Source organism: Brachionichthys hirsutus, chromosome 22 (assembly GCF_040956055.1).
Source record: "Brachionichthys hirsutus isolate HB-005 chromosome 22, CSIRO-AGI_Bhir_v1, whole genome shotgun sequence".
NCBI classification, from domain to species: domain Eukaryota; kingdom Metazoa; phylum Chordata; class Actinopteri; order Lophiiformes; family Brachionichthyidae; genus Brachionichthys; species Brachionichthys hirsutus.
The window spans coordinates 8,561,879-8,575,147 of NC_090918.1; the positions used below are offsets into that span (position 1 = coordinate 8,561,879).

The 13,269-nt window shown below is 43.8% G+C and overlaps 3 protein-coding genes across 3 annotated transcripts; 1 reads left to right on the forward strand and 2 right to left on the reverse strand.

The window, feature by feature from the left end:
- Positions 1-1,462: 1,462 nt before the first annotated feature.
- si:zfos-932h1.3 (uncharacterized) lies at positions 1,463-5,765 on the reverse strand. The gene is made up of 7 exons (XM_068755573.1): positions 5,613-5,765; positions 5,453-5,541; positions 5,255-5,345; positions 5,067-5,177; positions 4,839-4,956; positions 3,575-4,247; positions 1,463-2,950 (listed from the first exon to the last, which is right to left on the reverse strand). Exons 1-7 carry the CDS (start codon positions 5,748-5,750, stop codon positions 1,507-1,509), a joined length of 2,664 nt encoding a protein of 887 aa, XP_068611674.1. The 5' UTR covers positions 5,751-5,765; the 3' UTR covers positions 1,463-1,506.
- A 1,428-nt stretch (positions 5,766-7,193) lies between these two features.
- On the forward strand, positions 7,194-9,202 carry washc3 (WASH complex subunit 3). Its single transcript, XM_068755366.1, has 7 exons — positions 7,194-7,342; positions 7,632-7,730; positions 7,816-7,881; positions 7,961-8,098; positions 8,367-8,474; positions 8,558-8,622; positions 8,720-9,202. The coding sequence occupies exons 1-7, from the start codon at positions 7,292-7,294 to the stop codon at positions 8,817-8,819; spliced, it is 627 nt and encodes a 208-aa protein (XP_068611467.1). The 5' UTR covers positions 7,194-7,291; the 3' UTR covers positions 8,820-9,202.
- An 86-nt stretch (positions 9,203-9,288) lies between these two features.
- Positions 9,289-12,575, reverse strand: dram1 (DNA-damage regulated autophagy modulator 1). Its single transcript, XM_068755360.1, has 7 exons — positions 12,445-12,575; positions 12,119-12,186; positions 11,502-11,644; positions 11,244-11,421; positions 11,088-11,146; positions 10,216-10,308; positions 9,289-10,131 (listed from the first exon to the last, which is right to left on the reverse strand). Exons 1-7 carry the CDS (start codon positions 12,573-12,575, stop codon positions 10,093-10,095), a joined length of 711 nt encoding a protein of 236 aa, XP_068611461.1. The 3' UTR covers positions 9,289-10,092.
- Between the last annotated feature and the right edge of the window lie 694 nt (positions 12,576-13,269).

Here is a 13,269-nt window from a genome sequence, read left to right on the forward strand (position 1 = left end):
TCTTGTTTTATGCAAGAAGGAAAGTCTTAATTGCACATTACAGATCAATAAATCGTTAATCAGTGAATTGATGCTGATTAATTTGAAATCTATCATTGAATTAATGGCTGAGGTTTCTCATCATGTCTTGATGAAATGTTATGTTATTTAGTTTAAAGCAAGAATATGGGCTTTGTGGCTCTCCAATGTAATTATTATAAAGGCCTCCTCGTTGCAAAGTGGTCCAACATTTACATTATGCATTGGTTTGGATACGTTGTGTTTACTTTCAACGAGGCATGAACTGAAGTCAAATCTCTGTTTGTTAGTCACTACGATTATTAAATGTAAATTAAAATCATGACCCGAGAAGTTAACTTTATGAAATGTAAAAAAAAATTTTTTGTTGCAAATTATGAAAACCCAAACGGCCCCATATGATCTTTCAATCAGCATCAATTTAACATACAATGAAAAACATACACAATGCTCAAAATAAAATAAAAATAGACACACCTTTCAAGCCTTTCCTTGAGATTGTCATGTATCTGTTAAATGATGCTTCCAGTTTTATCCCGGTGACTCTTTCTTGGCGTGCGCCTCCATCCCATCAACCCTCAGTTGCATCTAATTAAAGCTGCTGAGTTAATGAATCACATTAAAACGTCTTTCTTTTACTCGGATGAGCATTACAGCCACATGATGGCAGAGAAGGGACCGCCCAGACAGACGCCTTTGAAACAAGACGGAGATAATAATCCAACAGTCTTAGAACTCACATTCTGATTACTTGGGCAGCAGAGAATAATGTTTGATCATGTAAAGTCCATTTTCTGTGGACATTTAAAAAAAGATGAAATAGCTTAACTTCTGACTTCTAAAGTCTCTGCTGAACAGAACAGGCCCTTTTGCTCGTCATATGAAAGCAACAGCGAGCAAGGCGAACGACAGCTGGATGTCTGCGGAGGAAATGAGGTCCGGTTTATGGTGGTTATAATTCATCTTGAGCTTTATAACCCGATGACCCTTCGCAGGTTTTAAGTGTGACATTTTGGTAAGATAAAGAACTTGAGTTGAGAGTCACGCCTTAAAATAGAAAGTAAATCCAACAACAGCAAAACGACTGAAGCGAAACCGAAAGACACTTTACAGCCAACGTTTATTACACTGTTAAACGTTATTAAAAGTTTACGTTTTACAGGCTACCAACTGAACTTTACCCGACGACCAGCTCCCTCTCTCCTGCAAAGAGACTTTACTGGATTCAAATGTCATGAATCACAATACCCCTTCCCTATTTATTTTATTCTTATGGCTTCAACTGTAAAAGTAACATTATAATTGATAAGTGTGTGTGTGTGTGTGCGCGTGTGTCTCCATGTGCATTCTTACACCGGTCACGTTTTAAGAAAGCAGCAGTAATAACACGACTGGCAGACTGAAATCAATGAAATCAAAGCAACACACAGTTGTATGCAGTGAAAATGTTTTTTTAATAAACAGCTTCACTCGACTGTAATCTCCGGCTCAAACGTTCTCGGGCGAGTCCACGCGCTGCGCTGCTTCTCCCTCTTGCCCGTGAGCTTCCGTGTGCTTCTTCAGCTTGGCTTTAGACGGGAACGTTTCCATGCATCGCTCGCAGCGTGGTCTCAAGCCGGAATGGCAGCGCTTGTGCCGCGCCAACTCCGACGAGCTCTTGAACTTCAGCTCGCAGGTGCTGCAGGGGTACGGCCGCTCGCCCGTGTGGATCCTCCGGTGCAGCTGGGCTTCGCCGAGGGTGAGGAACGACTTCTCGCAGTGGCCGCAGGGGAAGGGCCGCTCTCCCGTGTGGATGAGGTTGTGCCGGGTCAGCGCGTACGGTTTGGTGAAGCCCTTCCCGCAGTAGGCGCACGGGTACGGCCGGGCGCCGCTGTGGGAGATGGCGTGCTCCTGCTGGGTCTTCTTGCTCTTGAATCGCTTGTTACACAGAAGGCAGGCGTAGGGCTTGTCGTCCACGTGAGACCTGTGGTGCTTTGAAAGCTCCCCCTGCGACAAAAAGCCCTTCCCGCACTGAGAGCAGAGGAACGGCTTCTCCCCGGTGTGCATCCTCTCGTGTCTGGCCAGCACGGACACCAGGGTGAACGTCTTGGGGCAATGGGAGCACTGGAACGGCCGCTCGCCAGTGTGGACGCGGAGGTGTTTGATGAGCATGAAGCGGAGGGAGAAGGACTTGTTGCACTGGTCGCACTGGTACGGCCTCTCCCCAGTGTGGGTCGACTGGTGCCTCTTGACGTCCGACCGGCGAGTAAACGTCTTCTCACAGTGTTGGCATTTAAATTGCCGTTTGACCTGGTGCACCTGCCGGTGCTGGGAGCGCGCGAGCAGGGAGTCGAAGCCCTCGTCGCACTGGTGGCAGACGTAGCGCTTACTGGCGACGTGAGACTTCTTGTGCTCCGTCAGGTCCGCGGGAGTGGAGAACCTCTGGCCGCAGATGGAGCACATCTGCGGAAGCCGGCTCTCCTGCGAGTGAAACCTCTTATGGTGGACCGTCAGCGTGCGGAGGTTGGAAAAGGTGCTTCTGCACAGCTGACAGGAGAAAGCGACGGCCACGCCTTGATGTTTAATCTGGTGTTTGGCCAGATCCCACGAGTGCTGGAAGGTTCGCTCACACCGGGAACAGTGGAACGGCCTCTCCCCGGTGTGAGTGAGCTGGTGCCGCCTGACGTCTGATGTCCGGGTGAACGTCTTCCCGCAGGTCTCGCACGCGAGGGCCTTCCGTCTGCCTCGGCTGCGAGACGCACCGGCGCCGCTCTGATCGTTGGGCCGTTCGTCTCCGCTCTGCTCAACGTTTCCTTTGGTATAAAGCTTGATCGATGTAAAGATTTCATCTGTGCCGCAGGGAGACGGTGCGAAGTCGGACCCTGAAAGTGTCCCGTACGCTTCCGTTTGGACCGTCTGCATGTGGAAGTGAGGGGGGCTGTTTGCATCACTGCTGTGGAAGGGACATTTTGAGCAGGTAAAGATTATGGATGTCATCTCGTTAGAATCTCCTGCAAAGAAAAAAATAAAGACATAAAATAAAATATTGATTTTTAGTCAAAAAGGTTCAAGATAATCGTGCCAAATATTACCGTTATCAATTCCTTTGATGGCTATCACAGAGGGGGCGAGTGAAACATCAGTTTTGTTCCTGGTGAAAGAAAAACGTTGATGTTGAATCTACTATAAAAAGTGTTAACACTAGAAAATGAACTCCTTTACATCTGGCAATAGCTTTTTTTGTATTTTTTGGGGATATATATCCACTTAAAACAAAGAATAATATATGTTAATGAGGATAGAATGTTATGCAGAAGTGTACTTGTAACAATTTTATGGACAAATTATACTATTTATAGTCGTGGGGGGGTGGGGCTTAACAGGAAATAGAGAAACACTGGCTTAGCACAATAAATGAAATACATAAAAGTACATAAAGTAAAGTAGAATATTTGTGTACATTCTGGGTTCTTCGCTAATAACGCTGCACAGCCTCTTGATTTTTTGAGTCGCCTTCCAACCGGGCAAAGCCTTTGTTTGCAGACGAGACGACCGACGCACGGATAAACCGACCGACCGGTGCGTTTCCGACACCGTTTCAGAGACATCCGACGTTTCCTCGTGGAGAGAACAGGATTCGTGGTCATCGTTCAAGTCCGTGCAAGAGTTCATAATGCTCTCCAAGTCTCCAGGCTGGAAATCCTCCATCACCTCCTCAACAATGTTTTCTTTTTCCACGTCACTTTGGTCCCTCATTTCGTGCGTTTTTCCTTCATCCGGTGCATTTCCTGAACCAAGCTCGTCATTAAGCGATGAATCATCACACTTTCCGGCCAGTGCGTCCTGGCAGAGGATTTTCTTCTTTAGTGCAAAAGTCTTCGCCAGAGTCTCCAGAGCTTTAGCGACATCAACAGTCTCACCGGCTTCCTCCGGCCTTAAGAAGGCAGCCTCTCCAGGACTTGCTTTATCAGCACCAGCAGCCACTATCTCCTCTTCGTAGAAGTCCGTTTGTACTTGTACTTGTACTTCGGCCGACTTGATCGCTTCCTCATCCACCTCAGGGGCTCCGTCTTCGGTTTCAGTGTAGACGGCCACAATGCTGTACTGGTCCGCTCCAACTAGCGCGACGGGGTTGAGGATATTAGCGTAGCTGTGGATCGACTCCAGGCCAACGGAGATACTCGTCTTCTGAGAGGGAGGAATGGATAAAGCAGACATGATGCAGCTACCGATGGTGGAGGAAGGGCCATCTGCAAAAAAAAAGAGGAAAACAATCAGCTATTTGTCATTTTAAGGCAGTTAATGGAACCTAAATGCAGCGTTCGCAAAATAGACTTTTTTTTTGAATGATTAGGCTTGAGATGAATCAGCTCATTATTTTTTTATCCTAAACATCAGATAATTGCAACAAGGCTCGTCATATTTTTATTCCAAAGGCCAGGTGACAGAAACCCAAAATGACTTTGTTTATTAAATCCTGTTCAAGAAAATAAGTGTTCAGTTGCTTCAGATAAATATCAATATTGTTGAACATGAAGACACCTAAAACTTTTATTTTATTTTATTAAACAAACACTGGTATTTCATTTTCATATAAAAATCGATTGATCTGGCACTTAAAGCCAAATTGTTACACATCATATTTCAAAATTGTCTAATTGTGGTGCAAAACAAGCAACGATATATATAAATATATGCATATAAAAGTAGAAACTGCACATCAAGTAAATGCACAGACAATTCCTTTGTGTAATTGTACACATTTTCACAGATGCGTAGATCAATCTTGTAATTTAAGAGGCTGATAGTTCAAACTGTCACACTTATTCAGTAGAACTCACGTGGGACTTTCAGTAATCCTGCAGATTTATAGAGCTCCAAGATTAAGCCCAGCTCTCCCGGAAAAGACCGAACGCATTCCTCCAGCGCAGGAGGAGCCGAGCCGAGCCAGGCCGCAGTCTGAAATCACAGGACGGCTGTTTTCACCTCAGGTTTCGGGGACAATTTTTGTAACTTTTTCCAGAGGTGCGCCAATTCCAGGCAATTGGATCAAGAGGGCCGCTGGATACCTGTTTTAAATCTGGGACCGGGCGCAGCTTTTCAAGTTTTGAGAGCAACTCCCACAACAACACATGGAGAGCAGCGTCATACTTTGGCCCATATTCCACGGGGAACACTTCCTGTAAGACAGGATTATTTACTGCACTGAAGAAGAGCATTCAACGAAGAGAATCCTCGAATCGAGAAATGATCTGACCTGAAAGAAATACGCTCTTTCAACCGGGTCTTTCAGCAGACTCTGAACAAGGGCGATGAAAATGGACTCTGTCGTATTCACCTCTGCATCCCTGAACTGCAAGAGACAGGATTCACGCCATTTAACTATTATGTTCAGTCATTTACATAAACTTTAAAAAAAAAGCATTCTTTCACTGTCCTTACATCCATGTTCGACGACGATATTGGAAGTCGATCCAAATAGCTTTGGATCATTTGAGAATCGACAGAACCCCGAGCCGAGTCCTTGCAAAGCTCCAGAATCAGCTGAAAAATATTGAACATGTTAAATCAAGATCATTGACAATTTTGTCGTGTGATTAAACCGCACTGCTCACCCTCGCTCTTAGACCCAGGATGAGTTGGGCTCGCTGTCTTTGGTCGAGGAGACCAGGGACGGCTTCGGTCACCGTGAACACAAACTGCTGGATCTTCTCATAGTTCATCACATCCTTCTGCTTCACCAGCTGCCACATAGCGGCAGACAGAAGCTGCAACGGGGCCACCAGGAGGCGAAGGGACGGAAGCGGCAGGCTTGGGACTGAAGCGTAAAAATACAACAGGAAAAGATGAATCATCATTAATGAACTTTTAACTAAAAATAACTGAAGATGAACTCAGCAACAGTTTAAGCAACAAAAAAAAATCATTGTTGCTTTTAAAAATGTGTTTTGGTTATTGATTATGTATTTATTTATTTTTTCTTTCCTGCAAAAGCACTTTGTGAATTTTATTTCTAGAAAGGTGCTATATAAATAAAGCATATTATTATTATTATTATTATTGAATGTTAGTCTTTTACAATTTAACATGACAGGAAGACGTAGAGATACCATTTTATTTTTTATTTGTTTTAAATCCACTCCATGGCACTCAACCATAAACCTTTGAACTAGTATAATTACTGAACAAAAACATTTGAATAAGTTCAAATTTGTGCACCGATGAAGCACCAGATGTTGTGTTCCAGGTCCGAGAACAACTGATTGTGTTCCTCGACATCAGTACTTGAAATGTGAATCTATGAAACAGATTTCATAAAGTAAGAGCATTACTTGGACAGCTATTGATTCGCGTCACTCCCTTAAATACACGGATCCCAGCTAAGTGCCTGAACAAAGTAAACATGCCCTGCCTTCAAATAGAGCGGCAAACAAATACTAAAATACCTACCGTGGGGTTTCTCTGTAGAACCAGGAACCTCCATGCGTGCAACAGTTCTGATGCAAACCCCAGAAATAACTATAAAACAACATTAGTTACTGTTTTTAGCTAGCATGCGCTGTTAGCACGCAAACCCTCGCTTCCTGAACTCGTCGCTCGCTTTTTCTCCTTTCAAAATAAAGGTCTGAGATGGGATTTATTATCGATTTTTAATTTCGATCTGTCTAAAGGTTGATTGAAATATAAGAGATAAACTGTAATTAGTATTTTCATTTTATTTAAGTAAACTGAGTAATTTGTTATTTTGCTTTTAATCTGATCTCATTTCTTATTATTTTAAAATGTCAACCCGGTTTCTAAGTCTTAAGACTGGCTTTCAGCGAAATCAGGCAGTTTCCATCAGCAAATATGGATACGGTACATCAATATATATACCGGTATAGAGTATATCAATATCAAAATACTTAAATGCACAAAAACTGTAGCGTAGTAATTCGTTCATAAAATTGCAACTTTATTTTATAAACAACATATTCAAACAAGTGTTTTGTTTTAAAATCTGAGTGCACTGAAAGTATTGATACATTTATCAAACTAAATTAAAATATATTTTATAAGCTCAAATCTTACCGGATGTTTTTTTAAAGTCAAGAAACTTCAAAATAAAACTCGCACATCTGCGTTCTTATTGGCTTATTTTAACGGAAGTATGATGACATCACGAACGCTACGTCCAGGGTCACATGAAACGATTCACTGCAGAGTAGTTCGCGTAACGTTTTTTTTTGGTGGTTTTGCAGTGACTCGCTATTTAAAAGTACATTACAAGCGACGATAAACCCGGAACTCCAACATGGACGAAGACGGCCTTCCGATCGTGGGTTCCGGCGTCGATCTCACCAAGGTTGGTATCAGACTCGAGCTAATGGGGCTACTAAAGAGTGACAAGCTGCGTCCAGAGGGGAAGAGAAACGGGCCTAAAAGGCGCTGCAAAACAGTTGCAACTTGCCAATGAGGGCAGTTAGTTTAATTAAGAAAAGCTGCATCTTATCATGAGTCAACGTTACTATCAGAAACGACTTTTGCATTTTTGCCCCATCAGGTGTGACCCTTTTTAGTTTCTAATGTTAGCATCCTGCAAAAATCGCTGCAACGTATTCCTAAATGGAGTTCTCTCTCGCTGTATATTTCAGGTTCCTGCTATTCAACAGCGAAGGATCGTCGCCTATCTCAACCAGTTCGTCGTGCACACGGTTCGGTTCCTGAACCGGTTCTCCACCGTTTGTGAAGAGGTGAGTAAACGTTCTCGTCTTTACTCTCACAATTGTCGTCATGCAGTCGCGACCGATCAACACCCGGACATCTTCTTTCCCGCAGAAACTCGCAAACATATCTCTCCGCATCCAGCAGCTTGAAACGACTCTGTGCATTCTGGAAGCCAAGGTAAGCTCTGGAGCGGTTTGTGAATGCGTACGTGCGTCAGACCCGTTCACCGATCAATGTGTCAAAACACTGCGAGCAGCTTTCCTCCATTCCTGGCCTGGAGGACGTCACCATAGACGGAATCAGTCAGCGGCAACCAGCTCAGGCTAATGGACTCACCACGACCGGTCAGAACCAGACCGATGTTCTGCCAGCAGAGCCCCTTCCTCCCCCAGCGGTACGTACGGCTTCCAGCACACAAGCCCCCCCCCCCCCCGTTGTTTTCAGCCACATCGGGCTTCATAAAACCAAAAATATACACTTTTATGTGTCAACAAGCACAAAATGCTTCGTATTGAGCATACAGGCATCAAACTCTCAACCAAGAAAGTGGACAAACAGAATTTCCCCAAATATCAAACTGCTTTAAGTGAAATATGCAGCATGGTGCTGACACATATAAGCAGCTTTGCACCTGTTATTAATGTCTGCATTTCAAATTGCAGATAGTTCCAGAGTCTGCAGCAACGCAAAAAGCATCAGCAGCCGCAGACAATGTCATGACGGTGGCTAAAGACGCGCGCTACGCCCGATACCTGAAAATGGTTCAAGTGGTAAGTCATCAATAACAGCTGCTTACGGGCTGTGAGGATAAAAATAACTGCTTTAACTTAAATATATGTTTCATCCATCACAGGGCGTCCCAGTCATGGCTATAAGGAATAAAATGGTGTTGGAGGGTTTGGATCCCAACTTGCTCGAGTGAGTGGCTCGTATTATAAATCTCTGAATTCATGTCATTTGCTGCCCAACGTTAGCCAGACAGCGCGGTAACACTGCCTCCACTGCTGGACTGCAGCACGCCGGACGCCCCAGTGCCTGACGGAGAAACGGGGACCGCTGAGGAGCGAGATGTCGGTGGTGCCAGTTCTGACAGCGAATCGTCTTTCAGTGACTGACGTCTGTCGCCCATCACTGCAAAACTTTCACGCCAAGGCCCTCCATTGCTACTCCGAACCCGCCGCAGGCGGCTACACAGAAAGAGAAGTTGGGGTTAACTGTCACAGCGATGAGCCTGAAACAGGAAAATCCAACCCCAGGGATTGTAATTTCAGGTGAAAAGGATTATATATAGCTGTTGTGGTTCTTATTAGATTGGAACTTGTGAATAAAATAGCAAGAAGTTGTGTAAACGGTGTCAAAGGTGCTTTAGCACGCGTGAAACTGCATTTATGACATTTCTAATGTCGACTACATTATTATGACTGTGAAAATCAAGAGTGGAGAAAGTCGGAAAGCACTTTATATAAAACAGTTTTGGATCTGTAATAAACAGACAGTTTAAAACAAATAAAATGTGTACATTTATTTTGAAAGGCTGGAACAGAACACCAAGAAAGTGCTGGCCAGAAAGATATAGCAGCTGATACTCAGATGGAAAAAGCATCTTCCGTTTTGGCAGTGACAAAGTACCGGTAATAAAGATGAACCGAGATGTACGTTGTATAAAATAAGAGTATTTTAAAGAATTCCCTTCCAAGTGATTCGCTTAATGTGCAAAATGACTGACACAAACTGAGGGATCAAAGGCTGATGCATTTCAAACGAAGGTGAAGTTAAATTTGGCTGTAATAGACTAAGTGGCCTATCTCAGTCTGCAGTATTATACATAATCCACTGTAAAAACACAAAGCAGTATCTGAAATCCTTTAGTACAGTACACAGTCAGTCCTCATACAGAGTTTGCGGTAACGTACAGAAACCTTGAAAGGGATAAATACAATCACATTTTCATGAAGCTTGTGCTTAGCGCGAGTGGAATTCCCACTTAGCCGTTTTTATTAGTAGCCGCAGGTCTGACAGGATAGTCATGCTGGTGTGGCAGAAGTTCGGAGCAAAGTGCAAGGCAGTATTACAGCACCAGGAGCAATATAATCACCGTATAAAATGATTTCAGGTTGTATATACATATATAAAAAATACCGGATGTGTTTAACTCATTCACTGCCAGCCAGGTATTATAAATATCCCAAAAAAAAAAAGTACCCATGTAATTCTACCAGTGAGTTCAAATGGCTGAAAGGTGACACAAAACCTCGCTGTGAAAAATCCATGTACAAAAATCTAAAAAATTTTTTGTTTGTTCCACATAAAATCGACATATCTCTGCTTTAAAAAGGTAAAAACCGTGATATTCACACATAATAATGGCGGCTGTTAGTCTGATCCACATCACTCCTCATATTCTGTTATCACTTGTAGGGTGAACAGCTGCAGGGAATAAAAATAGAGAATGGTAAGGAGAAGGAACAAACAAACAAGAAAGCGAGTTATGTGTGACGGTGCGACGATCACCTTAAAATCATCAATGTATGTGAGGAAGAAGAAGATGAAGCTGAAGGCAACGATCCACTCGCATATGGCGCTGGCTAAATAGAAAGGATAGCCCTGATGGAAAGGATGCAAACGCTGCCATCGTTAGGACATTCAACAAGTAGGTGCAACTCCACGTTTTAATTCGGTTTGACTGTTATTCTCTAGAATCTGTATAAAATGGATAAATGTGACGAGAGGTTCGGGTTAGGGCTAAATTCAAAAGTCCGACGTGGCATCTTTAGCTGGTGATTTTGGGTTTGATAGACGAATTGAACTGGGATCATTACAACCAGCATCTCCTGCCGAATAGGACAGGGAGGAAAAAGTGAGCCTTGGACACCCCCCCCCCTTTAGCAACAATAACCTTAATCAAACGCCCCCGATAGCTGCAGATCAGACGTGTACAAAGATCAGGATGAATTTTGGACCATTTCTTTTTACTAAATGGTTGCAGCTCAGCTAGATTCCTGCGACGATTCGGGCGTAAACGTTTCTCCTCCTCTAGGCCAGTAGTTTCTCAAAACTACCGGCCTCAAATTCTTCTGCAAAATATCTTGATAAACTCGTGAATTCATTGATGAGAGATGATTCTAAACCGGAGTTTGTTTGTTTTGTAGCGACGCCTCCGACCTCGTCTCTGATTGGGCTCACACCCGACTCTAGATTAGCTCTCGGAGAATCTTCTTCCTCCCCGTCCTTTGAACGTTGGGCTCAACTAAAACCTTGTAATCTAGAGGAATTTTTACAAATCTGTTTACAACCTTAACCGGGATTCCCGGTGGAGAATCGTAAGAGAAAGAACATTATTGATGATCTGTCTCTCCTGCTTTGTGATAAATCTACTAGCTCACCTCGTCTTTAGTGTCTCTGTGCAGGGTGGGCTGTCTCCCAAAGTACGCACAGATGGCAGCTGAATTATGCGTGAAGGAAAACAGAATTTAGCCATTTAGCATTTGCAAAAAAAACAGACTTTTCTTTCTCCTTATTCTTCTTCTGTGGAAGGATACTGGGGAAAAGCGCCACAGTAGCAACGACGGCAATTGTCAAACGCGCTCGACACAAACAGACGGACGATCTGAACGGAAAGACCCGATACGAAATCACAGACTGGAGGATGGTGTAAACGACGCCAGGGACAAAGAACAGCAGCGCTCCGACATCGTGCACCGCTTCCACAGCCGTTTCCTGCAATCGTGGCGTAAACAAACACGGTTATCGTGACGCCAAAGTTACTTTACTGTGGATTCAAACGCTCGAACACGTACCTGGAAGGTTGCAACGACACACATGCCCAAACAAGAGATCATGCCGAGCACGAGGGCAGCTTTGTTTAGAGATGCCTTCAACACGTTGCTTTCTCTGGTCAGCTTCTCCACATACTTGTACCTGGAATATACGGTGGCTGCCGCTGGGGGGGGAAGTGAACGGCGCACTCGTCACGACGTTTAAGGACCCGTTTGGGTTGTTTATCAACCGATTAAAAAAAAGAACACTTTGGAATATGATCTTGTTAGAGTATTATTGTTAGAACAATATATATATCCCAATTATTGTTTTTCATTATGATGTAAAACTTAAAAAAAAAAAAACAATTCTTACAGAGACGTTTTTCACAATCAGGATCCGGCTCAATGAGAAAAAACACTCTTCCTTGGATCCATTTGGTTTTTTTTTTTTTTTTTTACACAAAATTAAATGACATGACAACTTTTGAAGTGTCAGCAGATTCTGGGAAACCGCCTCCAGTTCTCGTGGGCAGAGACGAACGATGACTGTTGCCTGCTTTCACTGCCTTCTCTAAGTTTTGGTTCCTTTATTGGGAGGGGAAAAAAAAAATCCAGATTTGCCTCATCTTTACAAAAGGTAAAAAAAAAAAAAGTACCTGCACATGCAGCGATGAACGTCATCAAGCCGAAGATGCAGCTCTCCGGGGGATTCGCACCTGTGTCGCTGAAAAGAGAAGAGAAACGCGTTTCAGAGTAAATCAAGGCATCACCGTGGGAGTTTTTACTGCGTGGGGACTCATCAAACATCACGGAGAGGTAAAAAAAAAAACACACACACAACCCTCAACCCAGATGAGGACGCGCAGCTGGAGCTTGGGTTCGACCCCCCACGGAGAGGAAAGTCAAAAGTCTCTCGAGTTTCACTGAGACCGTGGAAAGTAAAGTGTTTTAAATGACGCCACTGAAGATAAATCGAACTTACCTGATGTATGGAAAGACCGCGTCGACGTCATGTCTGAGAAGCGCAATCAGGTAAGCGATAATGAAAGTGCTGGAGGACCAGACGACAAGAAACGCGGGCAGGAAGCAGAGTCCCTGCGTGAACCAGAACATCTTGGGTCGTCTCTCTCACACACCTAAAGAAGCTGATTAGAGGCTGCTCCGTGGGAAGGGGAGTGGGCTGGACGGCAGTCACATGGCGGTGTGAATAAATCCGCTTCAAGCAGATGTAACTTGTTCCTCTAAAAGACTCCCCCGCGGTCCTGATTACGCAAAAAAGAAGAAGAAGAAAATTCCGCACGTGGTGATTCAACGCTTCTTCTCTCCTTTCGTCTTTACTTTCTCTTTGAGAAGTCCGTCAGTTCCAGTGTTAACAGTGACGCGTGTGCGTGTGTGTACGCGTGTGCGTGGAGCAATAACAGCGTAACTGTGCGCTGAAGGGAATCACAAATGCAATTTCGAGTTTATTTTCAATTTTTCTGGAGTAATTTGCGTCCCATATTTACTTTTAGATGATAATCTCAGTTTCACTAATAACAGAAAAGTAAAAACAGAGAATAAAACAAATGCATCAAAACGTCAGTCAAATACAACATTTTAACCAATCAGCGTCCCCCCCCCCATCAGCGCCGTCCCGTCAACAGGCTGCAGCAGTAACCCTCCTCATGGAATGACGCAACCTCCTCGTGACGTCATAACGGTGAACAGCCGTTCAACATGAATGCAAAACCGAGATTAAACGCAAATTTGCGCCGTGCCAGATTAAATGAAAGATGCAAAAATAAAAAATAAAAGTTTATTCTCTGGA

What these genes read in the sequence shown, in the direction of transcription:
- si:zfos-932h1.3 (XM_068755573.1), bottom strand. Translation starts at nt 5,750, where the DNA reads ATGTGGCAGCTGGTGAAGCAGAAGGATGTGATGAACTATGAGAAGATC. An exon ending in GATCGACTTCCAATATCGTC is followed by an intron (nt 5,346 to 5,452) that starts GTCGAACATGGA and finishes CTTGCAGTTCAG; the next exon opens with GGATGCAGAGGTGAATACGA. An exon ending in AAAGAGCGTATTTCTTTCAG is followed by an intron (nt 5,178 to 5,254) that starts GTCAGATCATTT and finishes CCTGTCTTACAG; the next exon opens with GAAGTGTTCCCCGTGGAATA.
- washc3 (XM_068755366.1), top strand. Translation starts at nt 7,292, where the DNA reads ATGGACGAAGACGGCCTTCCGATCGTGGGTTCCGGCGTCGATCTCACC. An exon ending in AGCCCCTTCCTCCCCCAGCG is followed by an intron (nt 8,099 to 8,366) that starts GTACGTACGGCT and finishes TTCAAATTGCAG; the next exon opens with ATAGTTCCAGAGTCTGCAGC. An exon ending in ACCTGAAAATGGTTCAAGTG is followed by an intron (nt 8,475 to 8,557) that starts GTAAGTCATCAA and finishes CATCCATCACAG; the next exon opens with GGCGTCCCAGTCATGGCTAT.
- dram1 (XM_068755360.1), bottom strand. Translation starts at nt 12,575, where the DNA reads ATGTTCTGGTTCACGCAGGGACTCTGCTTCCTGCCCGCGTTTCTTGTC. An exon ending in GTGTCGTTGCAACCTTCCAG is followed by an intron (nt 11,422 to 11,501) that starts GTACGTGTTCGA and finishes CCACGATTGCAG; the next exon opens with GAAACGGCTGTGGAAGCGGT. An exon ending in ACAGAGACACTAAAGACGAG is followed by an intron (nt 10,309 to 11,087) that starts GTGAGCTAGTAG and finishes CCTTTCCATCAG; the next exon opens with GGCTATCCTTTCTATTTAGC.